Below are 27,267 nucleotides of genomic sequence, written 5' to 3'. Positions count from 1 at the left end.
TGAGAATTTTAAAAATGTTTTAATAAAGAGTCTGAACACTATAAACTCTCAGAAGTACTAAACCAGCCCTGACTGGGACTTCCCTGGTGGTCCGGTGATTAAGACTCTGTGCTCCCAATGCAGGGAGCCAAGGTTCAATCCCTGGTCAGGGAACTAAGTTCCCACATGCCGTGACTAAGAGATCCCACGTGCTGCAACTAAGACCTGGCACAACCAAAGAAATAAATTAATATATTTTTAAAATAAATTAAAAAATAAAATAGCCCTGACAACAAAAACTTTATTTGGGGTACAACTTTTAGAATTTCTCTTAAAACATATCAATAATCAGTGCTGTTTTTAAAATTCAACTATAATCCTCAGCAAAATGCCTGACTTAACATTATTATTTTCATATTAATAGTAATTGCCGGGCTTCCCTGGTGGCACAGTGGATAAGAATCCGCCTGCCAATGCAGGGGACACGGGTTCAAGCCCTGGTCCGGGAAGATCCCATGTGCCACGGAGCAACTAAGCCCGTGTGCCACAACTACTGAGCCTGTGCTCTAGAGCCTGTGAGCCACAGCTACTGAAGCCGGCACTCCTAGAGCCCGTGCTCCACAACAAGAGAAGCCACCGCAATGAGAAGCCCGTGCACCTCAACGAAGAGTAGCCCCTGCTCGCGGCAACTAGAGAAAGCCCGCATGCAGCAACAAAGACCCAACACAGCCAAAAATAAATTAAAAATTAAAGAAAAATAAAATCCCCATTAAAAAAATAGTAATTGCCAGTTTAAAAGCTGAAAGTAATCAACCCTAACTGAGCACCTCTGCCTAGGAGAAATAAAAATCATCTCTCAAAATTGTAGTCAAGAATATTAGGGTTTTCAAAAAAGTAACCTCAGATGCATGTACTTATGAATTGAAATACTCCTTCAACCTAACACCCTGCTTAAGAGATTTGTTTTCTGCTATTCTTTTAAACTGCTCTGGACTTCATCAATAGGCCCAGCTGTTAAATTCAGGAGCAATGACAACAAATGCCTGGGCAAACAAGTGCTGAGAGTTAGGGCCTTTCTTTAGAATAATCAGAGCTAGTTGACACAAGAGGGCCATACCAAATGCCCTTTCAAAATTCCATTAAGAAGCTGGACAAAAATAAAATAAACACATTTATACATCTTAAAGCAAATTATAATTCTACCCCTCAGTGGACCCTGCTTCATTGAAAAATAAAAAATCCAACAACTTTGAAAAACAGTGAGATAGCGTTACAGGTTTCTGCAGATGAGAAATGATCCTCACTAATCAAGTGCAAAGTGGGAAAAACTGGTTTCATTACCCAGAGATCACCAGGTACCTGATAAACCTTTTAGGTAGATAGACTTTAAGAACCAAGTATCATCGTAAATAAGCCTGTAGAACTACATGTGCTTTTACTTCCCTGATTTAACTTATGCAATTTTAAGCTAGTAAATTTTTAATTTAAATATGTACTTTTGAACCATACCCCCTTCTCTTTAAAGATGATTTTTCTTAGACCCAGAAAGCACCATCTGAATCTTATCTACAATGTTGGCAGATTGGTCTCTGTAAATATCTCAGTCTGTCTTATTTTTCCCAAATCAAACAACTTTTACTTTTGTGTTAGCACTCTTACGTTAGGGCAAGTAACTGTTAACAGCTTGATTTGAAGTAAACATGCACACAGGTAAGAGACAATGTCCTTTACAGCATCTACAAATCTCAATAAAAAGTGACAATGAAGCAAACTCTTGCCCATCTTGGGTCCAGGATCATTAATAAAATTCAAAATCTAGGCTAATAGTCTCATAGCTCTTACCTTTCTCTTTTCAATATACCACCCACCCTCTTTTCTTTCGAACATGACTCTAAATGTTTTCAATATATTTTAACTTCACATTTCAAGATGAGCTTTGAGCTATAATTTATGTACTACTCTTTAAGCGAGGAACCACACTCACAGAACAGTTTTTCATTAATCTCATCAAAAAACCTCAAGTTTCATCTCAACTTAAACTGAAGTAATAAACATTTTATTCATGGAAAACAACCTACATCCTTTTACAGGAAACAACTACTGCTACATAAAATTACAGAAATAGACAGCCCCCCAAAAAACAATTTTATGGATGCTAAAACTAATCTCAAAATTTCGGAGAAAAAAATCCATCATAAAGTTATAATAATTCCTATGGTCTTCCAGCTACAAATGCTCATTTAAAAAATTATTTTGCACCCAAGCAAACAGTCCTGAAAAACCCAACAAATATAAGCCAGCTTTATGTTCCCTTTCCCTCTATCCTAAGACTTCAATTTCCACCTTTTATGGAAAGGAAATAAACAACCAGCTTCCTGTTCAATCACTAGCTTACTGGCCAGTCTTCTACACATCACACAACACAACCTGCCTCCTCCTTTACTTCTCTCAAATGTCTCATCTTAATTTAAACTTGCTGAAATATGAGACCGTTTTACCACACTAATGCTTTCCTATGAAATTTATCTTACTTCAACAATTAGATTGCAAGAAATGTCAAGATGTCATAGATTACTTCTCACTCCTAAAATATTTAAATTAGATTATTTATGTAGTGAAGACTTAGCACCTATGAAAGTGAAAATTTGATTCTCAGTTAAAAATACTGAAATTTATGGGAAATGGTTTAATATTCTGTTCTTACTATTGTATACAACTAGAAAAAGAGCCTCCCACATTACTCCCCTTTCTATTCCATTACATGAAAATGTAAAATGGCTATCAATAAAAAGGATTAACTTTTTAAAAAAACTAAATATTACTTTAACCCTATACTTTCCTTTAAAAATGGGATGCCTTAGAAAAACTAAGTTAGACAAATCCTTTTGTGTTTGGATGAACAACAGGAAAGCAAAGCCTCCAGGCCTTTGGGGAGGAACCTTGTCCCCACAGCCAGCTCTGATGTGCCTGGGAGATAAGGCTCCATAGTGACACTTAAGGAAAGGCCTGTTCACATTTGAATTTCTGCATTCCTCAAGAACAATTCATGGCAATAACTAACTTTGCAGAAGAGCTACATGAAAGCTTCGGCCAATGAATGAGGGTCATCTGCTCTTTATCACAAGGGTAAACCTCATCCTGGCCAGTTTCTAACCTTTTAACCCTGTGAATTCCTAATTTACACATGAATAATGGAATTCTTGCCTAGAGTGCAACTTTCAGCTTCTAGTTCCTAAGTTTAGAAACCAAGACTTGATTGCCTGTGTTAAAAATCTAAAACTTGCACAGATTAAAGTTTTAGATTTCCAGGTGCAGATCTACTTATTACACTTCAGAACTAAAAGATATGTTTGCTGACAAAATCCTTGACCAGAAAATAAAAAGAACATACCTGCACCCTGCTGCTTTCACTAACTAGGAGAGAACTAACCTTTTAAAAAAACCCCACAAAAACAGAATGTCCACTTAATGCCTATTCTCTTCCTGTTTAATACGTATAACATCTTACCCTGAACACAGAATAAAGTCATCTGAGACGACAATGTCATTGGACATTGCTTCTCAGATATCAGAACTAACTTGGTGAATTTCAAATCTCTAAGAAATTTCATTTCTAAAGAAAAATCTAAACCCACTATGCATTTCTTATTTTAAATCTACAATACTGAATGCAATTTCCTAGCAAAGCACCTCCTCCAAGTTAAATAAAATGTGTGCATATGAAAAGTGTGGTTCCTATAACTAACATACTACAGTTGATATTTAACAGCAAAGCAATGTTCTACATAGTTTAACTGGAAAGTTTTTGATACTTAAAATATGAATACTTCACCACAAAAGCCTTCAAAATGATTCACATCTAATAAAATATTTGTCATTAATAATTTTTATAAAGATACAAAATCTAACGCTACTCAAAAAGCCAGTATTAACATTGTTTCACTATTACTATGTTAATACTGTTCAGACTTTATTTATGAAAACTGAAAGCTCTGTGTATTTTCAAAGTATTTCTGAGTGCCTTAGAATTGTCAGGCTTCTAAGGAGGTCCTGGAAATACCGTGTGGTCATGACAAATGCTTCATCTTTCAAAGCCCATCTGCCCCCCTCCACCTTTCCATCCTGCCGCTCTCCTCTCTGGCAAGGTAATACAAGTTACAGTTCCTGGATATGAAAACACAATATTCCACAAACCCAAAAAGGTAGAAAAATTACAACTCTATAGAACAATTTTACATTAGACAAAAATTAAATGAACAGGACATAAGCATAAAAAGCACACTATCCTGAAAACAATACTGTACTGAAAAACCACTACTCAACAACAACACAAAAAGATGATTATTGGTCAATGATCACAGCAAAAAAAAAGTAGTTTATCAGACACTCTCTCAGGTTTATACTATTCTGGGAGAGGGGGACTAGAATTGGAAACCTCTACTTTTCTGACATTTTTCAATGCAAAAATATATTTGCTTGCAATTTATTTTCCACTATTAATTATTATTGTACAAATAAAATATATTACTGAAATGAGGATGGCATGAATATGGCCATGGACTGTTACAATAAAGTCACCTAGGAAACCCCCACCAATAGCTGAATTTCAACTGTGGAGACCCTGAAGAAACTATTTCTTAAAGATTATGACTTTATCTCAAGAGCTCCCTCCTCCTATTGTTCATCTCGTAAATGATCAATTTGTAGGTATAGTGCAAAATCTATCTTTTGTGGATTAACAAAAGCTTGTAGCTAGGATGCCTGTAAAACTATTTTTAAAATACAGTTGTGCTGTGTTTTGTTTTGTCTTAAGATTTACATTGTCTTTTGTAATCTTGAGTGTGGGGTATTTGATCACCTGAAGAGGTGGAAAGCCTCAGTGAAAACAAGGAGTTCTCTAACTATCCTAGGCCCGTGTTTACACTCAACAGTTACCAGGGCAACCACCAAGCAGTGGGTCACTTGGACAAATGGTTGGTCTGACTGGGTTGTTAATACAAAGGAAATCATTAGACAGCAAACTTTATGACAACTGGAAAAAAGTGGGCAGATCTGGTTTAAGTCCATTAGGCATAATATGGAAATGGCCTTAATCTCTTTCTCTCCCAGCAGGAAAAGCCTAGGAATACTTCAAAGGCTTGAGAGTTACTGACCAATGCCCTCTCTTTCAATTAAAAAGCAACATGGGTGATCTTAAAGCAGTCAGAGAAATGGAAGCTTGGGCTATACGAAAGATTTAGCACTTAAGGGCCATCTACAAAGCAGAAAAAGTTGCTTGTGATTTTCAAAATTTAATTATTAATTTACAAAAATGAGATTTTAGAACAACTTTTGTTGTGTTGGTCAAACTTTTCATCCAACTTTTTTCACAGTTTGAAACAAATTTATACAAAGCCACCTCTACAGGTTTTGGTGTTCTAAACCTAATGGGACTTCTGTTCTAAATCACTCATTCGAATTTAGATATTTTTTTCCTCAGAGTTTTCTGCATGCCTTAGTTAGCATCAACTACTGTCTCCAGGAAAATTCTTAATGTTTGTGTGATTTTTCAGGTTAGCATGCTAATGAATTGAGAAGTAATCAAAATGTAGCAGTGAAAAACGTCAAACAACCAAGAACTTAAACACTTACTTGATAAGGTCAGATGAGCTTTTTGACTAAGAATGGCTCCATGTTTGTTCATGGCCAAGCACTGATAAAATCCTTCATCAGACTGCTCTCCTCGCTTGCCTTCCACCTCACTGATGTATAAAGAGCCATTGGACAGAACCTGGATCCGCTTATTTTCAGACACTTTTGCTCCATTTTTCAACCAAGTGACCTTAATAGGAACTTCTCCATGAGCCTGGCAATCTAAAACGACTGGGTCCTTTCTTGTGACAGTTATATCCTGTGGCTCTTTGATAAAAAACAGTTCGCTAAAGCACCATACTCCTACAAGGAAAAGGGGGGAAAGGCATACCCAGAATTATAAGTGTAAAATCATTTCTTAACACACAATTGTAAAACACATATTCAGAGTGTAATGAGACAAAGTTTAACAAACCATAAATTAACGTACAAACACCTTAATAAACCAATCTAAGTTTCAGCTAACCTTCTCAACAAATCAGAGAAATCTTTTTACAACATCTTATACTAAAAAGCATAGGGAAGATTTCAATAACTTTTACCCCTTTTAAGAATTCTGTCCTCAAGTACCTTGCTAGAGTTTCAAAATCATCAGGAAAACTCTTGAGCACAAGCTGTTTGCTTACTTTTACAAGCTTGTCAAAAAGATCTTGAACAGAGTAAGTCGTAAAAGTCTAATTTTACAAGAAATCATTAGCAAAATTCAGACTCTGTGAACAAGCAAGTTTATTTCCTTGTCCCTTGAAGAGTTTTTGAAACCCCTGGTACCTACTCCTTTGGGAAGTGCGTTTATCTTTTGTGACAGATGACAAGTTTGCACTTTTATATCTGCCCTTTTATAGCAAGGACTCTCGTCTCTGCTCCTTGAAAGAGACCCATTTACTTAATTTCTGCAGAGTATGGTAGGTATTTAAAAGACAAACATTTGACTTTGAAAAGTTGCTAACTCTTGCTGCTTGTACTCAGTGGGTGATCGGATTAGGAAACTTCTATTTCATTTTTTTTAGAACTACCAACTGTTGGAAAAAAATGTGTGACTAATTGGTCCTTACTGTCTAACAGGGATGGGAGATTGCTTAATCAACCAATACACACTTTTATCAGAGCAGAGTAAAGGCTTTATGCTAGGCATACACATCGTCCCGGGTTCCCGTCAGGAAAAAGCATCCGATGACCAACTAATACCCTGTCACCTCCTGCATTTAGCGCAAAGGTTAGCTTAAGTCTTGCATATTGATTGGGGCCCAGTAGAGTATGAGGGGTTTAGGGGCGGAGCGCATTTCATCTTCCTTCTGATTGTCTTGAATTCATGAGTACCGATCCCCGGGACTGATCTCTGTTTCTCATCAAGGCAGGTCCTCCAAACCTCACACACTAGTCACGCTCCCACGCCCTGGCTGCCGACTTCTCCTAATGGATGCCCAGGGCGACACGAGCGACCCTAATAGCCCCGCGCAGCGAGGACCACTCCGGAAGGCGCCCATTGTGTTTCCGAGTCACATCTGACTTTGATCCTTTTCTCTTGCTAATAGAAAACTAACTCCTCCAGGAAACAAACAAACAAAACAAAAAACCCACGAAAGTCTGGGATTTGTAACTTGTAAACAAATAAAACAACCAATTCTTAACACCTCTTCTCCCCGCGCACCCCGCACCCCGCATCCACTTTACAATTTTTAACTCTTTAAGAATAAAGCAACACGTCAAAAAGAGAAAAATTAGTTCATCCAAGTTTGCTCAAGGCTAGCCTGGAGTTTGGAGGGATCTTCAGATTTGCACATATCTCAGGCCCTGCCCCCAAATCCCTAGCTGTTAGAAATAAACCCTACTTAGATACCTTCCTTCTCAGCTTCGGGACTCTTCTCCCTCCCCTCCGGGGCACAAATGGGCCACAAAACTTCCACTCCTCTTCTCTTTCCAATTCCACCCCTCCCGTCTCCTCCTCGTTCGATCCGGATCCGGGAAAGTGGGGGCACTTAGGGGTCTGACCTGGGCGCTGAGTTCACCTATTCTCTCCCCCGCCCTAAAACGTGGGGAAGCCCCCACTGCAAACAGGGGAAGCCGCGCGGAAACGCGGCGCCCCCTGCGCCGCGAGGCTGCCACTAAGGAAACAATATAAATAAAGCCACGTGCGGCCGCGGCGGCCCCGGCTGGAGGGCGGGCTGCGCGGAGCCCAGGCTGGCCCCGAAGGCGAGTACGCGGCCGGAGCGCGGACAATGGCGCGAGGAGAAAGGGGCGAGAGTGGACGGCGGGCGCCGGCCCGCAGCGCGCGGCCGGGGGAACGCAGCGGGGAGGGGCGGGCGCTGCGAGAGGCGCCCACCGCCACCCGCGCCCCCGCAGAGCCCGCCAGTACCTCGCGCTCCAGCGGCAGCTCCCGACTAGCTGCTGGGAGGGGGCAGAGACTGGGGGTCAGCGCCCCCGCGAAGGACCCGCCGCCCCCCCCAACACACACACACACCCGGTTGCCTCCTTCCCCTGCCCACGCGCGCTCTCTCACGCCCCACCGGCACAGAAGAAAGCGCGCCCACCTGGAACGGGGCCGAGGACCGGCAGGAGCAGGAGCGCGCCGAGCAGCATCCCTGGCGGCCGCGGCCGGGCGAGGGGTCGCAGGGAAGGCGCCATTCAGCAGGGTTGGGTGGGCATGCTCCCCGGCCGCCCCGCAGCCGCTGTCCGCCTGCCGACTCCCTCCTCCGGGCGCTCTCCGCGCAGCGGCTGGACGCGCGCAGCCTGGGCTTCCCGCTCGGGCACCGGCGTGGCGTGGCACGGCGCGGCCGGCGGCTGGTCTCTTCGGGCGCGGCAAGGCCGGCGCACGGACACCCGCTCGCAGGAGGCGGGGGGCGCGAGCGTCCGGCCCGGGGGCGGAGTGAGGCGGCGGCTGGAGAGGGCGGGGGCGGTGGAGTGGACAGCGCCGCCGCTGCCGGCCTCGGGACTACTTTCTACATCTGGCCTCTGGTCTGGGGACCGCGAGGTCGGCGCGGCCGCGGAGGGAGACGCTGGGAGGGGGCCCAGTGGCGGCCGGGTCGCGGCCCCGGGGGGAGGGGGCGGGCCCGCCGGACAATGCACCTGGGGGTCAAGCCCCGGCTGAGGGTCTCCGGCCCGCTTCCCCACCCGCTCTGGCTCCCCGCCCCGCCCCCCCCCCCCCCCCCCCCCGCCGTCGAGGACAGAGCCACAAAGGCCGAGCCTCCTGGCCCGGCCTGGCCTGCCCCCGGGCCCCTCTTCCCCCCCCCCCCCACCCGCCCCAGACCACTCCCCTCCACCCCCGGGCTTGTTTAGGATTCGGGGAAGGAGGAGGCGGGGTGAGGGAGGGATGGTGTTGAGAGACGTGAAAAGGCCGGAGACTTCTCCCCTGATGGCCCCTGCCCATCCCCCTCCTTCGCTCACACGCCGAGGCCCTGTGGAGGGAAAACTATTTCCCACTTCGGAGATTTGTCAGCTACACTGGAGGCATCTCCGGGAGATAAGCCCCGACATTTGGAGACGGTTTCTGTCCTCCCTGCCCCCGTGAGATGCAGCCCTGGCTTAAATAAAAACATCTCTGAAGAGTGCCCTGAAATGAACAATTACCGTTTGGGGAGACGTTTTGTTATCTCTTTCTCAACCTAAAGTTCTTTAATTCGTGAGAGCTGTGCACATAAAAGGCCCTGTGCTGAGAGTTGAGGCCAGATGAGATTTCTAGATTCTCCGAGCTGGGTCCAGGGGACTAGGCGTTGATGCTACCTGGTTAGAAGTTAAACTGACTAGGAAAGACACAAATGTGAATTTGTTCACATCTCTTAAAATTAATTAAGGATAACAAGAGGAGTTAAAAGGTACATTAAAAATGTAATCAGACTGCTAAACATGTGTGGATCATGGAGAGCATTTACATGTGGATTAGCGTTTCCTAACCCAAAACTAAATCTACGGCCATGATGAGGGCACAGGCTAAAAGCTAACCTTAATGAAAGCAGCTGACAGAAATCTAGCTTTTGTCACTAGGACATCAACACACTCGCTGCCTTTAGCATGTTCCAAAAATCCTCCTTATGAGGAAAAAAAAAAAAAAAAAGGAGGAGGAATCAACAGTTTTAGTACATCTGCTGGGAGTAACCTTCCCCCGGAAGCTTACTATAATAGAGATCAGTCTACTTAACAATTTCAACTTAACTGCATGTAATACCCTGGGCTCTATTGCTTCCAAAAGCTGACTTATAATTAAGATGAATTTCAAGTATTTCTAAGCAGCAGAGTAAAGGTTCATGGAAAGGGGAAATGTTTAGAGGTAATAAAACATTTGCAGGGATGTTTTAAACATCTGATAAATCAGATATACACAAAGTGATATTCTTAACTGTGTGCCTACTAAACTAGATTTTTTTTATTGTATGACAGTCTTCTCCCTCTTAACTCCCCCTTCTCCCAGTTCCCTTTCAATTGATCCTAAGTGCTTATATTTCCTGGATAAGAATTGCTAATAAGATGCTTTTATGCTCTCCTTTTTGAGTAAATCAGAAGAATAAAGGCTGGGGGAGGGGAGAGATAAGCTAAAAAGCAAGGGAAGAACTTCTTTTAAACTGCCACTTTGCCTTTAACATTTCAATTAATCATAGGAGCCTTTGATTCTTTTAAGATGGCTTTGGACCTTGACTTGTATTGGGGAAGAACATAGCATTGCATCTAATGTGAAAATAATATATATGATATATATGATACATATATATAGTGTGATGAGATTAAACTTTTCTGATATATTTACTGTCCCATGTTGGGCAGCAATAAATTTCCCCTGATGATGTAGTTATACCATATTATATAAAATTTACAGTATACCCTAGGTCACTTATTAGTAAGTAGTAACTAGAAACCAGAATCCATGGCTTCTGATTTGTTGCCCTTTCTACTGTATAATCCTTTATGTCTTTAAATTTAAACTTTTTTCTTTCCTTTTTTCCTTCTTTCTCCTTCCTTCCTTCTTTCCATCCTTCCTCTCTTCCTCTCCCCCTCCATCCCTCCCTCCCTTCCTCCTATTCCTGTCGGCTTCAGAATTTATAGCATACTTCTTTAAATAACACAGTACATGTCTTCTTGGACAGTTACACTTTCTTTCATGTATAATACTTGTCTTATGTCATGTAGTAGGCTGCATAAGCTACCTAAGGACTTGTTACCTAGTTCTCCAATGCCCCACAGATTCCACTGCAGTGCCTTGCGTATAGTAAGTAACACTGCAATGGCTAAGAGCATAGTTGTTTTTGTTTTTGTTTTTTTTTAAACTTGTATCTTTTAAGTCTCTTTTATTTATTTATTTTTGCTGTGTTGGGTCTTTGTTTCTGTGTGAGGGCTTTCTCTAGTTGCGGCAAGCGGGGGCCACTCTTCATCGCGGTACGCAGGCCTCTCAGTGTCGCGGCCTCTCTTGTTGCAGAGCACAAGCTCCAGACGCGCAGGCTCAGTAGTTGTGGCTCACAGGCCTAGTTGCTCCGCGGCACGAGGGATCTTCCCGGACCAGGGCTCGAACCCGTGTCCCCTGCATTGGCAGGCCGATTCTCAACCACTGCGCCACCAGGGAAGCCCAAGAGCATAGTTTTGAGTGTCTGACAGACTAGAGTTCTACTTTCAGTCTTATGTAGACAAGTTAGTTATGCTCTCAAACCTCATCTGTTTAATGGGAATAGGTATAATACCAATGGGGCACTGTGATAGAATGCATGGAAAGTACCTGGTGCATAGCTCTATAAATAATTGCTATTATTATTTTGTGAGTAAATATTCCCACTAGTGCCAAATCTGTGTCCTTTTAGAGTGGGTTTAATTTTGCAATACTCAGGTTTTTAAGAGTCAAATCTGATTAATTTGTTTGGTGATTACACTGATGGTGACAATAATGACTTACTGGAATAGTTCCTAAGCTGGTCCTGAAAGAGGTAAGAAAAGCCTAGGTGTTTAACCTCCCAAAGTTACCCCCTTGAAGGAAAAAAATCTCATTGATATAACTACCTAAGCCCTATTTTGCTTAGGGCTATTCTATATTCTAAAACAAGGACAATTATGTTCAAGCCAAAAAGGGTAGAGCCTATATAGTTAAAAGAGAACTGAAATCTGATGATGGTAGGTTAAAAAAAGAAAAAAAAAAGGAATCAGTTTTCTCTAAATAAATTCAAGACTCCTAGCGTTCGGAGGGAAAAATGACATAACTTCTCCCACCAAATTATGGAGCTGTACAAAATGATCTTACAGCCCTCTGGCCTCTAAACATTATCTGGTTCTATGGAATCATAGGACCATTTGTATATGCTTATGAAGCATAGAGAATGAGAAAACGCAGCAAAAGTCTGAGTTGTTCAATTTTATTTTTCTGGAGTTGAGCTCCTACTATGTTGGTTAGGTGGCCAGGCCCTGGATGAGGATCACATGCTATGATCTTCATGTGATCTAAGAAATCACTCACTAGGGACTTCCCTGGTGGTGGGCTCAGTGGTTAAGAATCCACCTGCCAATGTAGGGGACATGGGTTTGAGCCCTGGTCCAGGAAGATCCCACATGCTGTGGAGCAGCTAGGCCCGTGTGCCACAACTACTGAAGTCCACGCACCTAGAGCCTGTGCTCCGCAACAAGAGAAACCACCGCAATGAGAAGCCCGCACACCGCAACAAAGAGTAGCCCCTGCTCACCGCAACTAGAGAAAGCCTGCACGCAGCAACAAAGACCTGATGCAGCCAAAAATAAATAAAATAGTTAATTAATTAAAACAAGAAAAGAAATCACTCACTGATGAGCTTAATATTTGCCATCAGAAACATTCTGAAATGGATTATTTTAAAAGTGGTGGTAACTCTTCATGGGACTGAAAAATGGTGTGGCTGCTATGGAAAACAGTGTGGCGGTTCCTCAAAAAATTAAAACAGAACTACAATACGATCCAGCAATCCCACTCTGGGTATACATCTAAAATAATTGAAAATAGGATCTTGAAGAGATATTTGCACACCCATGTTCATTGCAACATTATTCATATAGCCAAGATGTGGAAGCAATCTAAATGTTCATCAATGGATGAATGGATAAAGGAAAATAATATATATATATCACAACACGTATGATGAAATATTATTCAGCCCTAAAAAAAGAATGAAGTCCTGTCATATTCCAGAACATGGATAAACCTGGAGGGAGTTATGCTAAGTGAAGTTAAGTCAATTGCTAAAAGATAAATAATGCATGATTCCACTAATATGAGGTATCTAAGGTAATCAAATTCATAGAAACAGAAAATAGAATGGTGGTTGCCAGGGGCTGGAGGGAGGAGAAAATGGGGAGTTGAGGTTCCATGATTATGGAGTTTGTTACACAATGTGAAAAAGTTCTAGAAATCTGTTGTACAATAATGTGCATATAGTTAATACTGTATTGCACACTTAAAACTGTCGAGTAAATTCACATTGTGTGTTCTCTTTTTTTTAACCACAGTTTTTAAAAAGCAGGTTGTAAATGTATAGTAAAGGCAGTGATGATAACAACAAAGCAGAAGCCCATGTTTGCTAAGAGTATATAGATCATATATATTCTACATTTATTACTATTGGCTTGGTTAAAAAATGCAGTGGACACATTTATCTTAATTTGCATGTAACACGATGCATAACTAATATGTTGCATGATAGAATTTTTTTCCAGTCCTGGTAGTTGTTCTGGAAGGTGGAAATTCAGAAGAGAGGTCCTGGGGGACTCTTCAAGTGAGGATTTGTTACTCGTACACAATTTACAAGGAAACTGAAGAGAGTCGGGAAAGGGGAGCCAGAAGTAACTCATCAGCCACCAGAACTGAATGGGCCATTCCAGGGCAGGAAGAAGGAGGGGATCAAGTGTTTGTAGCAGAAGCGAACACAGGACATTTAGAACTGAGGCCACGAGCACTGGGCAACCCCTTGGATACACACCAACAATGGGAAGAGTCCTGAGGAACTGCTGAGAGCTAGCCACATTCATTCACTCAGCAAAGTACTGAGCATCCAGTGTGTTATAGACAGTGATAGATATTGCAGATACAGTTATCAGAAAATGACGCAGATACTGAATTTTGTGATAAGTCTGCAATGTTCATGATAATTTGAGAATGGAATTTAAGGAGCAATTTACACTCCTACAGAGGAATGAAATGGGAAGGGAGGGAGCATGCTACCAAGAAGTATGAAGGGTCTCAGGTCTTACCCTGCTTGCAAGCTAACAAATTATCCTGCCACCATTTCGTGGATGCTGGTGGAAGACACAAAACTCCTGTGTCAGAGATGAAGAGCAGTACATTACACATAGCAATAACAGTAGCCAGAATACCAGCAATTTTGCATCAGTTCCCTAAGCCTCAAATTCCACAGAGCAGCACAAAGAGGACCAGATGTCACCTGCCCAGTGGGTTGTATTACAGGAGAGGAGCCCTAAGCTTTAGGAACCCAAACCTTTTATAATGGGTAGTAGGCATGCCTGTCCTTTGCTCCAGAGGGAGACACTATCTCTGTCTTCCATGGCTATTTGCTATACAAACATCCTTGAAGAGATAGTCCAGCACAAAGTGTAGCTTGTGTCTCTCTTTCAAGATGTGCAGAAATGCAAGAGAACCATGAAGAACTGTCTCCTAATACATGCTTGACTGTGGAGCTGATATCTGCAGTGAATCTTGAGGGTGAGTGGAAGTTTTCTAGTTGGACTGGGTTGGGGCGAGCCTTCCAGATAGAACGGTATGAATATGGCACTGAAGTACAAAAGATCAAGGTATATTCAGGATACTGACTTGTAGCTCTAGGTCAGTACAGCTGGAGTACAGGCCACATTGGAGAGTGGAGGGAAAAGAGGCAGGACCACGTCAAAAGAGGCCTCATGCCATGCTAAGGAGCTTGAACTTTGTCCAGGGGGCCATAATTTCCCAAAAAGCTGCCCTTTGGACAAGTGGCCTGTGGTGCACTGTCTTCTGTGTGCCCTGTGCCAGGCGCTGTAGCAATTTTATCTCACTCAATCCTCACAACCAGATAGGCTAGGTATAATATTACTGTCCTCATTTTACAGATGAGCAGAGGCTCAGAGAGGCTAAGTAGCTTAGTGGGCTTCACACAGCAGATACATGACAAAAGCATGATTCTCCTCCAAGTCTACTTGACTCAGAGTCCTTGTTCTTAGAGCTCTGAGTGTCCTGTGAAAAGTAGAAGGGAGAGAGGAGTAATAGCTGGAGGTTGATGGTTAGAACTACACACAGATCTAACAAGGTCCTTTTTACTAGCCAAGATTTCTGTCCATATTTCTTAAGCTCTGAAATAACACAACTCACTGGTTCTTGCTGGCGCACTCCCTTCACCTATCGCAGTCTACCTGAGACCACCTTTTTTTTTCTGCTTTACTTGGACCAGTAAACCTTAGACAACTGGTACAGCCGGACTGTGTAATAGGCGAGAAACATCTCCCTTGTTTATCAAATAGCATGGAATTTAACTGAGATAAACATAAACTCGTACTTTTTGGTTAATTTAATTGCACCTGATGGACAGGAGTCAGGGCTGCTCATGGGAAAACTGACTTATGTGCAGTTTGTGAGAAAATGACCTGCAGATATTGATCACAACTGAGACGACGATGTGTGTGTTTGCAGTCGTGCTAATGCAAACCTGTGTTGTGTTCGTAGATGCATACTGTCCAGGACAAGGAAGGTTTAGTCTCATTATATGTCACTTTGGTCCTACTAGGTCTAGCATATTATAATCATCTTTGAATTCCACATGTTAAGAGTCAAGACCTAGAAGGCAGGCAGTGAATAACCAAGAGGGTAAATGTTTGGAGGCCAAAGTAATATCAGCCATAGCAATAGCTAATCGGTTCTACAGAGGTTAAAAAACTTGGCTTGGAGAGATTAAAAAACTTACTCAGGGTCTCACAACAAGTCAGTGACAATGCAAAATTCAAAGATGGGCTTGTCTCATCCATGCTTTATTGCTTTGTGTGTGTCTGTTTCCTTAGCCATACCAAGAGTGGCTTTATCATTGGATTCATATTTGTCTTTGATCATATTCAAAAATCTATAGTAGACAAGATTTAATGTCAACTGAACTTTTATTTCAGGGGTTTTACTGCAACGCGTCTAAGAAATAACAAGCAAAGTACGCACGTGCATGAACACATGGCAGTGGGATGCCTAGTATAACTTCTGGCACCTGAAAGTTAATCATTCCCTCCTCTTCAGCAAGGAGCTTATCTTCATGTAAGAGTTCTATGTCCAGCTCTGCCTGATACAACTTCAGGGGAAGAAAGAAAAACAATCAGAAAATGAAAAGTTTGAGGATGCTGAAGGGAAGTGTAGTGAAGATCTGTGAAGTGAGATCTGTAAAGGAAGAGGTGAAAAAAAGGTTTAGACCAAAGAAGTAAAAGTTGGGGAATAAATTCACAGCATAATTGTGGGATTTAGAAATTCCACATCTTCCAGCCAGGCCTGCTGCAGGTCTCCTAAACCACTAAAGAGGTGCGTGTTCTTACTCATGCTCTGTTTGGTGGATGAGAAAACGAGAAAAGTGGTGCTGGTGGGAAGGAACACTGTGTACTAAGATATTGGCCCCAACACCTTCATGCTTCATTAGAGGCACGCCAGGGGTCTAAAGGGACTTCAGCACTCCATTTCTAGACACACCCATGCTAAGCTTTTATTTAGTACATTCATAAATCTTTTATGACTGTCCTCAAATAGTGCACCATGCCTCAACACCTTTACATAGCACCTAGCAAAGTGCTTTGCACACAGTGGACCAGGGGGTCCCCAAATTTTCCAAGGGAGGAATAAACTGCTTTTCACTTTGTCTCCTGATAAGTGGAATGGTGCTGATAGTCTCTAGTCAGCGGCTGGTATGTTCGTGGTGGGGCTGATGTGGAAGTAGGGAAAGGAATGGAGTTCACAATGAAAAGCTTCTGAATCGTGTCCACCCCACCCCACCTCACCTGGCCAGTGTTTCAAGCCTCAAGCTTCGAGAAACACCCAGCTCTGTCTACTCCCTGCCAGGGGAAATGTTGATGACCCACATAAAGAGAGAGATCTAGTGGCAACTTCTAGCCCATCATTTAATGAGTTACACTTTATGAACCCAAAATTTTCTTGAGCACCCCCTCAAAGACCTCTATCAATTGGTAAGTATTTAATGTCACATTGAAAACGCATTTTGTATCAATGGGAAATTTCAAGCCCATCACTCTATATTGGTTTGCTGTTACTCCTTCTCCTATCTACCATAAATAATAGTACTAGTGGTATTTAGTAATTTCTGTTTACTGTCTGCTGTGTGGTTGTATCTAAATCGTTCACCAGCTCTATCTGGGAGCTCATAAACCTGTAGACCCTTGACACTAAGCACACATTCTTTCAGCTAACAAAGGTGCAGATATATTTCTCTAGTTTGCAGATTGTATGGCTATCATTGGCAAGGGATAGGTGCTATGTGAAGGTGACTGGGGAGAATAGTTTTCATAATTGTAATTGTAGACGTAGAATCTTTAAAGTTAGTATAAGATTTTTAAACATTTTTGAATCCCTGCAAGGTGTTTTCTAGACCTCTTGTCTATAAGAGTTAGAGAAGAAAAGGTAGATAAATGCAGGAACATATATAACCATACAAAAAGATTATAATTTGTTTGCTTTGGCTAGCATTTTTCAGAAAATTTATATTCTGCAAGTTCAAACTTCTCATTAAAATAACTATGACTGATGACTTAACAGGTTAGCAGTTGCCTTATATTTATTATTTTTAAAATAGTCTACCAATAAAGATTAACTTAGTCATGTAGAGCAACTTTCTCTTGTAGCATTTTTTTTTTTTTTTTTTTTTTTTGCGGTACGCGAGCCTCTCACTGTTGGGGCCTCTCCCATTGCAGAGCACAGGCTCCGGACACGCAGGCTCAGTGGCCATGGCTCACGGGCCCAGCCGCTCCGCGGTATGTGGGATCTTCCCAGACCGGGGCACGAACCCATGTCCCCTGCATCGGCAGGCAGACTCCCAACCGCTGCGCCACCAGGGAAGCCCTCTTGTAGCATTTTTAGTGATAACATACTGTGAACGAAGACTGAAAAGTCTGATATGTTTTCATTTTCCAAAATGAATATGTATGATTATATATTTTGGGAGTGGTAGGTATGACTTACTACAAGCACTGACAAAAATTGATCCCCCTTAATTATGAATGTTTCAGGAATTAGAAGAGATTTTAATTTTAAAGCTTGACTCCTAAAGTTTCACTTAGGCTTGATGTCCGCTAAGCAATCATATTCCCATTTATACCAGTCAAATCCCATTTATCACTGAATGGCAGCAGCTAATGTGGAGTGGTACCCTGGCTACCTGCTTTCAGTTCAAAGCTTTTGTACTAGTGGAGTGTTAAATTTTTAAAAGATTTCGCAGTGGCCTCTTCACAGCCTTTGAGGGTGCAAGAAATCCTTTTCTGAGTCCCATAAAGGTTGTTTTGTTTTATCACCTTAAATGGAGGGAAGGAGAGAGGAGCTGCCCTCTTTTTGTCCATCTCTACTTGAAGAATCTGACTCAGCTCAGGGGAGTCCAGATTAAAATCTCACTGTGTGTTTTCTAAGGCTGCCCCATTTTCTAATAGGGTGGAGGGAAGCAGAGGAAGGAAGAACAGGGGAAAAAGGAGGACTTCCCTGGCTACCCCATCTAAGGGAAAACCCCATTCTCCCCCACTGTCATTCTCTGTTCCTAGCACAGCATTATTGCATATATTTACTTGTGCTGTATTTATTTCCTCTCTCTCCCACTAGAGGACTTTATCTCGCTTACAGCAAGCTGAAGATTTTCTGGCATAAAGTGGACACAATATCTATTCGATGAATGAATTAGTGCATTTTGTAGACATAATCATTTCATCTGTTGAGAGTTTAATATTAATGTCAGGAGAATGTTAATTGTTTGAAATAGACTTTTTTCTCTGATTTGAAATCCTATCATGTCAGTATAAAATGCCCTTTTTGAGGAATTTCTTACAGGCAACTATCTTAATCAGTATTTGGTTTAATTGGGCAAACACATACTCAGGCACTCTGTTGGAGGCTGAGAAAATCAAGATGAAATGACACAGCCCCAACCCTCATTGAACTCACATCATAACTGTGGAGACAGACGTATAAACAAATGCTGATAAGGCTCTGTGATATGTGCTGTAACAGTGCTGCGGGGACTGGGCTGGGGAGGAATGTGCTTAAGTGGCAGAGAGGATAATCCAAGACAGGATATAAGTTAAAAGTTATCAAAGTAACACATGAACATAAAGATTCATGATGAGAACAAGCAGCTCTGTGTACCCCTCCCCATCCCCCAATCAGAGCCTCCACTCCCTCCTCCAGTCTGGGCTGATGACTCTATCAGCTGCTGTATAGCTCTTGTCCTGGGACTTTCCTCTCTAATTCTCCAGAGTTGGAGTTGTGTTTCCTGGATCCCATGTCTTCTTTCTTGCTTATTCCTTTATTTTGCTAAAGTATATCCTGTAGTAGATCTCCACAAAAGGGTGCTTGGGAGGTATTATTTGAGTCCTTGAATACCTGAAAATGCTTTTGTTTCACTCTCATGCTTGATTGACAGTGTGGCAAGACACAGAATTCTCCACTGAAAATCATCATTCTTCAAAATTTTAAAGACAGTCACTGTCTTCTGGCATTATTTTGTGTCGAAGAGTCCTTTAAATTATTGTGATTCCTAATTCTTTGAATATGGCTTGATTTTTCCCTCTGGATGTTTTTAGGATTATCTCTTTATCCAAGATGCTCTGAAATTTCATCATGGGACTTGGGGTGGATTTTTTTTTAATTGAAGTATAGTTGATTTACAATATTGTATTAGTTTCAGGTGTACAGCAAAGTGATTCAGTTACATATATATACATATATATTCTTTTTCAGATTCTCTTCCATTATAGGTTATTATAAGATATTGAATATAATTAGTTCCTGGTGCTATACAGTAAATCCTTGTTGTTTATTTTAAATGTAGTAGTGTGTATCTGTTAATCCCATACTCCTAATTTATCCCCCCTTCCCCTTTGGTAACTGTAAGTTTGTTTTCTATGTCTGTGAGTCTGCTTCTGTTTTATAAATAAGTTCATTTGTATTATTTTTTCAGATTCCACAAATAAGTGATGTCATATAATATTTGTCTTTCTCTCACTGGTTTATTTCATTTAGTATGATAATCTCTAGGTCCATCATGTTGCTGCAAATGGCAATAGTTCATTCTTTTTTATGGCTGAGTAATATTCCATTGTTTATATATACCACATCTTCTTTATCCATTCACCTATCAATGGACATTTAGGTTACTTCCATGTCTTGGCTATTGTAAATAGTGCAGCTATGAACAGTGGGGTGCATGTATCTTTTTGAATTAGAGTTTTTGTCTTTTCCAAATATATACTCAGGAGTAGAATTTCTAGGTCATATGATAACTCTATTTTTAGTTTTTTAAGGAAACTCCATACTGTTTTCCATAGTGGCTATACCAGTTTACATTTGGTGTGTGTTATTTTTCATCTGTCGTTCCAAAAACTAGTGGGGTCTTTCTGCGTTGCAAATTTCTCAAGAGAAAAAAACAATTTTACTAACTTTTATCAGCTTGTAAGATTCTCTGATTGTGACTAAAAAAATTAGAGAGAAAACTGTGTTTTGAACAGTTATTTTCAGTTTTGACTAACTTATCTCAACTTAAAATTTTTGTAATATGAAAGAAATTTCAAGAGTGTTTTTTTCTAAAAAGTAAAACAAATACCATATAATAATGCCTTCCATTTATATAATTTCTATAGTTTACCAAATGTTTTCACAAACTTGATCTCATACAATATTTACCAGCTATTCTGTAGTACTTTTTAAAATTTTCATCACAAAACAGTGAATAAAAACTTATTGGACATTTTCTTTTTCCTATTTCTTAAAGAAATGATGGGTAGAAGTCTGATTTTCTTCGATCAGGGATCAGTTTAGCATTTTCTTTGCTCTAGATAAATTAAAAGAACAGGTTAATGAAAAATGTCTGTCTGTTGAAGAATGTAAAAAGTGAGATAAATAAATTAGATGTGGAAATGGAAAATCCAAAGAGAGAAAAAAGACAAAGAATGAGTAATCTTTGAGAGGAAACAGGATAACGTTTTAGAAGACATAGAAATTAAAACAAAATGTTATACTTTATGTTCTAAGGTGATAAACAGGTCTAACTTCATGGGTTTGTAAGGTCCCAACTTGCTGAGAGAGGATTAAGCAACGAATTCTCCACTTTTGATGCCAGTCTCTGATTTCACCACCAAATAAATACCTTTTTGTCTCCCAACCGCTCTGAGAATAGAAATATATTTCTTGCCTCACTCTTAGGTTTAAGACTACCATCCATGGTTTTCTAAGTTATTATGTGAACACTCATAAGAGCAAAACAAAAATTCAAACTTTTATTAGACTTATGTCTCTTTCACTAAATTGTTTTTGCCTAATGGTTGTTTTTGTGTGTGTTTGTTCATTTTAGTTCAACAGAAATCCAAGTCTTAGACTACACTGGCCAAAAAAAAAAAATGTTCATGTTAACTACTAAACTTCACCTGATTTGAAATGAAATTAACTATATACGTGAAGTTCTTTCCAAATTTTCATTTTTATAGTCATTGTAGTTATCAAGAGTGAATTCTCTAATCTTGAATCTGACCACTTGATTTCAAATTTTTTTCCTTCAGATATTGAGCAAGTTGTTTAATCCCCTGAACTACAGTTTCCCTGCTTGTGATAGGTAGATAATAATTAGTACCTATATCACAGAGTTGTTACAAAGACTCAATGAGATAATACATATAAACAGCTTGGCAGAGTGCCTGGCACACAGCAAATAAATGCTCAATAAATGTTAACCATATTATATTTGCATACATAATGTGCAACTGAGCTCCACGTTCAGTCAAGCATTTAATACTCCAAAAGAGCTCAGATTTTGTTCTCAATGAATATAATGAGGAGTCTTGTCTTATAAAGAGTCAGAAAAATATCTGATGCAAGCTTTCCTCCCTGTGAACTATTGGAATCAATGCACAGGAATCAATGCACAGACAATTCCATGTCTATAATGACCAGGAAGCTTCAAATCCACCTGGCCTAACAAATAGGGTTACTCACTGATTTGTAGGGTATACTTATATGCATCTCTTCTAGATATTGATGTTGCATAAAACAGTCACCTTAGGTTATAAGAATTTGACTCTAAAATAATTTGTTAGATATTTGTAGCAACTGTTACCAGACAGGAAGGTGCTTCATATAAGGAAGGTGCTGAGCAATTTATGATATGAATTGATCAAGTTTTGTTTCTGCATGCCTTTTTGGTAGGCCCATGTTTTATGTATAATAAAGAACAATAGCTGCTGTAAAACTCCACAGTTTAACACAATAAAAGTTTATTTCACGCTAAGCTATGTCCAGTGTAAATATTCCTGGTTAGTGGATGAAGATCCACGTGGTCATTCAGGGACCCAGGATCCTTTCATCCTGTGGACCCACCATCAGATAGGGCTTCACAATCCTCTGCTGAGGATTCTACATCTGGACAGCAGACTGAGAAGGAGAGAGAGTAGAGGACTGTGCAGAGGTATTTATGGGCCAGTTTTGGAAGTATGGTACATCATTGCAGCCCATTTTTCCATTGGCCAGAACTCAACGCCATGACCAAATCTTTCTAACTGGGGGTGGGTGGGAAGATGTAGTGTAGATGGTTTCCCAGTAGTAAATGAAGTGGGTTTTAATGAACATATAGTCTCTGCCATAGCCCAGTTCAGAAAGAAAGCCAACAAATACCCTGGGAAGCTATCAGAGAGTAAGAAGTCAACAAGACATCATGGTCTGGTCAGAGAAAAAGTTTTGGTATCTGCAAACAGGAAAAATGGTTATCAGGGCAGTATGCTTACCTGCCGGGTGACATGGTTATGTTCCTTAACCTTTCTGAACCTGAGCTGTCTTGGTCAGTAAAATAGGGATAGTAGTAGTATTTATCTTTTAGGGTTGCAAGGATTAGTAAGAGAATGTATGTACAATTCCTGGAACATAATAAACACTCAACAAATATTAGCTATCATTATTATAAAAATGTTAGCTATCATTACTACTACTATTAGGACATTTTTAAGTACCAGGAAAAAAATTGCTACATAGTTAAAATGTATTTTTGTTTTCTTTCCTTTGCTCCTTTTGCAGCCAGTACCTAGTGCCATCCAATCTCTTTCCCTTCTGCTGATCAAATAACAATTGCCTCATGTCTATTAGTTTTATTTACTTTTTTTTTTTTTTTGCGGTACGCGGGCCTCTCACTGCTGTGGTCTCTCCCGTTGCGGAGCACAGGCTCCGTATTTACTTTTTGATTTAACAACAGAATGATCCAAGAGAACAAGGCAAAAGTGACCACGTCTTTAATGACCCAGCTAAAGAAGTCACACACCATTACTTCTGCCATATTGTATTTGGCATGTCAACTAACCCTGACATACTGTAAGATGGTACTACACAAAGACTTGAACACACAGAAACAAGACTAATTGGGAGTTCATCTTGCAAGGTGGCTATCCATGGCCTGACTTCCTGGCCTCCAGGGTTTCCTTTCTCTCTCACATACAAAATATGTTCACCACCATCTAAGGCCCCCCAGAGTCTCATCCCATTGGTAAAGGGCAGCACCCTTAAGTTTCTTAGGAGCCCATTTTTTTTAAACTGAAAGGTTCTCTGAGGCACCATCCTGAATTTTTATGAGGTCTTAACAAAGGATTCTACAGCGAACTTCATCTTTGTATATACCATGTGTTCCCGCAAATGCCTTGGATTTTATTTTCCTCTGGAAACTCGTTTTCTTAATTTTAGTATCATGTGCCATCATCTGGAAAGGCTGCGCATTTTCAAACCCAATAGTTCCTGGGATCTTTCTGTTGAACAGTCCTTTCTTTGCCTTCTCTCTTCTCTCACATTTTACCTGAAGTAGCAAAGGGAAACCAGAGGCACCTGCAACCCTTAGTCTGGAAACCTCTTTAGCTAGAGCACCTAGTTCCTTAGATACATTTATTACTTTCCTGTTACCGCAGGCAACAGCATTGCTAAAATTTCTGCCGCTGCATAACAAGGATCACCTTTCCTCCAGTTTCTAATAACAATTTCCCAACTTGCCTGTAAGACCTCAGTGTCAGCTTTCTCAAAGGCCACCAGGCTTCAACAGACAGTCTCTTCAGAGCCCTTTAGTCTTTTACTAATGCTCTCCTTAAAGTCCTTAAAGGTTCTTCCCATTGTCTGGCTCCAAATTTCTCTCACATTTTAAGTTTTTTATTTTGTCAGCAGCCCACTTTGAGGCATCAACATCTGTACTGGTTATCTATTGGTGCGTAACAAATTACCCGCCCCCCCAATTTAGTGTCTGAAAATAACAGTAAACGTTTTTTATCCTTAGATTTTTGTCAATGTATTATTTTTGGATGGCTGTTGTAGCAAATTCCCACAAACACAGTGGCTTAAAACAACAGATTTATTATCTTACAGCTCTGTGGGTCAGAAGTGTGACACAGGTCTCCCTGGGCTAACATCAGGGTGTCAGCTGGGTTGCCTTCCTTTCTGGAGGCTCTAGCAAGAATCTTGTTTCTTGCACTTTCCAGCTTCTAGAGATGGCCATGTTCCTGTTCTCATGCCCCTTTCTGAATTTGAAAGGCACCTTACATGAATTGGAAGACAAGCCAGAGAGAATCTTGCGATGGTAAATCCCTTGAGTAATAAGATATCTTTACAGTAACTATAGGGAACTTGAAGGCTGGGGACTAGTTATAACTTTTGATTGCTCTCCTGCCTTGAATAAAATTGAAACTTGAGTAAAACTGAAACCGTGTTGCATACAGTACCTGCAGTCTTTTAAACTGTCTAATTGCACATGGAGACCCCTCACTCTAAACAAGTTGTCCTTGATCTTTCAACATGTGATAATGTGATGAGAATAACTGATGATTGTTTACTTAGGCCCCCATTCTTTTTCTCTAAGCATCTCTATGCATCAGAGAGACTGTTGACAATTCCTCCAAAGACAAGATTTATTTGGACCCCTAAAATTTAAGTTTTCAGTGCTCTCTCCATCTTGAGTAGCAGCATGAACATACATAGGGACATACACTATGTTTGTTCTCTGAGTATCGCTATGAAATGTACTCAACTTTCCAAACTGTGTATTAATGTAGACTCTCTAGAGAATTCTGTGTTAGTGACAATTACTGCAGCATCCTGTGTTAGCGAAAAAGGTTTCAAATTAGACAGCCTGAATTTCCTGATAGAAACCAAAGAGACTTTGGGGGTAATATGTGAATTGAAAGGAAAGAATCTGCCAGTTTCTGGCCAAGAGGTGACCCCTGTAAAGACATATTTGTTAGTTGTGAGTGACAGAGGTTACAGAGCCAGCCAGGACCATTTCTAAAGTGTTAAGCTGACCTTGGGTAACAAGGTCACGAGGTCAGTTGGGGTCAGAATTGGTCAAGGAGAACTCTTTGCCTTTTGTGGAGAGCTTTTAAAAGGCTTCAACTTTCTGTCCCTCCCTCCGTTCTTTCTAGTCTCTCCCTGCTTGGCCATTTTCTAAAAACCAGCATGATTTGGAAACTGACTCACTGGCTGACCTCCCCAGCCTAGGGGCACATGGACAACCAGATGCTGGCATTCAAATCTCTTCCCGTTTAGCAGGGTAGCCAAAGCCATGGAGACTGGACAGGGGTGATCTCCCATCCCTCATGCTATTGATATAAAAATCATTTTATATCTTGGCATTATTTCCCTTTGGCTTCTCTGAGTTGATGAGTTTAAATCTGTCTTTGATGGTCTTGAGCAAGTCATTCAATCATTTGGGGACTCATTTTTTTCTCGTCAACAATATGAGAAGGCTGGACTGTAAGATATATTCTATTTTTTTTTAATATTTATTTTTTGGCTGCTTCGGGTCTTAGTTGAGGCACGTGGGATCTTTCATTGCAGCGCGTGGGCTCTTCGTTGCAGTGCGCGGGCTCCTCTCTAGAGCGTGCAGGCTCATTAGTTGTGGTACCCATGCTCTCTAGTTGTGGCACGTGGTCTCCAGACAGCGTGGGCTCTGTAGTTGGCAGCATGCAGGCTCTCTAGTTGAGGCTCATGGGCTCAGTAGTTGTGGTGTGTGGGATCTTAATTCCTCGACAAGGGATCGTTCCCTGCATTGCAAGATGAATTCTTAATCACTGGACCACCAAGGAAGTCCCTGCATGATATATTCTTGCTTTTTGTTTGTTATTCTTGCTTTTATTTTGTTAGTCTGGATAGTTAAAATGCCTATGCTTTTTTTGTTCCTGATAAATAAAGAATTAAAGACAGGCCACATTCTGTTTTCCATAATCTCTCTCTAGGAATGAAGACATTGGATTACTCTTGTTCTTGCAAACTATTCTTTATGTATAATTGTTTGTATTCTAGAAGGTGGAGTAAGACATTTTGAGCACCTTTCCCAAGTGCTAACCTTTTGCCTTCAGCCCCAAACTACTTAAGGACTTTAATATAAGCTCCTAAGACTTTGCACACAAGATACGCTCAGCATATGGTTGTATTTGGTTTCTCTGGCATCTAACTCGTCCATTGCTTATGTTGTACTTTGGACAACGATTTCTTACTAAAAGAACTTTGTCTTTTCCCCTGGTGAACACTTTAAAGCACATTTGGACAGACATCTTTCAAAGAGAAATTCATGGACTTGCTCACTATAACTTAACTGACACAGGGACGTTTCCTGCTCATTAACCTCTCTCCATCAATTTCAAAAGGAAATCGGCAAGACCTCACCATGAGTCCTCTCTACCTCTGCACTTCTTTTCCTTTCTTTCAAAAATCTTCTGGAATTTAGGTCCGACTTTTGGGTATTTTCCAGGCTTCCAGTTGCAGTGATCTCAGCTCCCTGAAACCACAGTTGCCCCCAGCATCAGGGTCCCCCCAGAGAAGGCGGTTCCAAAGGTTAGAAGTCCAGAGCCTCCCCCTCACCCCACACGCACACCCCCTGGTGTTTGCCTGTTGAGGACTCGGAGCAGGACTAGGGCAGTTCTGGCTGCCAGATGTTCATCTAGTTCCTTCCGCCTCCGTTTTTGGAGAAAATGACCAGGGGAAGAGGAAATGATTGCGTTAATGATCATGGCCTCACAAAAATCTAGTGTATACGCTGGAGGAACAGAATACGGGAAGGGAAGGCCTGGAACACCTGATGGAGAAACTTGGGTTTGTTTCTCTCTGATTCAATTCAAAAAAATATTTATTTATATGACTAAAAATCTGTAATGTGAACAACGGGGATGCAGAGGACACACACGTAATATAAGACATGGGCCCACAATCTAGTGAAAGAGGAAGAAAAATATGCGCATGTAGAACTTAAATACAACCACATAAAGACACAGAAGCGATGCTCACGGGGATAGCAAAGAGAAAGGGAGTTATTCTGATGGGAAGACTTCCTGAAGGCTTCATGTAGGAGGCAGCGTGTTAGCCTGGTCTTGAAGAATGGGTATGATTTAATGCACAGGTGTGGCTAGGGTGACCAAGGTCAGGGTGGATATTCCAGGGGAGGAAAGAGAAAACAGCTTGAATGAAATCCTAGAGGAGGAAGCAAATGGTGA

General features: G+C 41.0%; 1 protein-coding gene across 2 annotated transcripts in view; it reads right to left on the bottom strand.

The window, feature by feature from the left end:
- The window catches only part of PRTG (protogenin), a 136,055-nt gene extending 127,778 nt beyond the window's left edge, over positions 1–8,277 (bottom strand). For both annotated transcript variants that reach the window (XR_013827126.1, XM_079913275.1), the window contains exons 1-2: positions 8,139–8,277; positions 5,611–5,913 (exon numbers count right to left, since the gene is read on the bottom strand). Coding sequence is in view for 1 of the 2 variants with exons in the window: in XM_079913275.1 (XP_079769401.1) it covers positions 5,611–5,913; positions 8,139–8,232 (397 nt within the window). In the remaining variant the exon portion in view is untranslated. The remainder of the gene's footprint in view (positions 1–5,610; positions 5,914–8,138) is intronic.
- Positions 8,278–27,267: the final 18,990 nt, after the last annotated feature.

The sequence above is a fragment of the Stenella coeruleoalba genome (genome assembly GCF_951394435.1).
Source record: "Stenella coeruleoalba genome assembly, chromosome: 2".
Classification (NCBI taxonomy): domain Eukaryota; kingdom Metazoa; phylum Chordata; class Mammalia; order Artiodactyla; family Delphinidae; genus Stenella; species Stenella coeruleoalba.
Note: the sequence above shows the minus strand (reverse complement) of the source record. Positions and strands in the feature narration are given on the sequence as shown.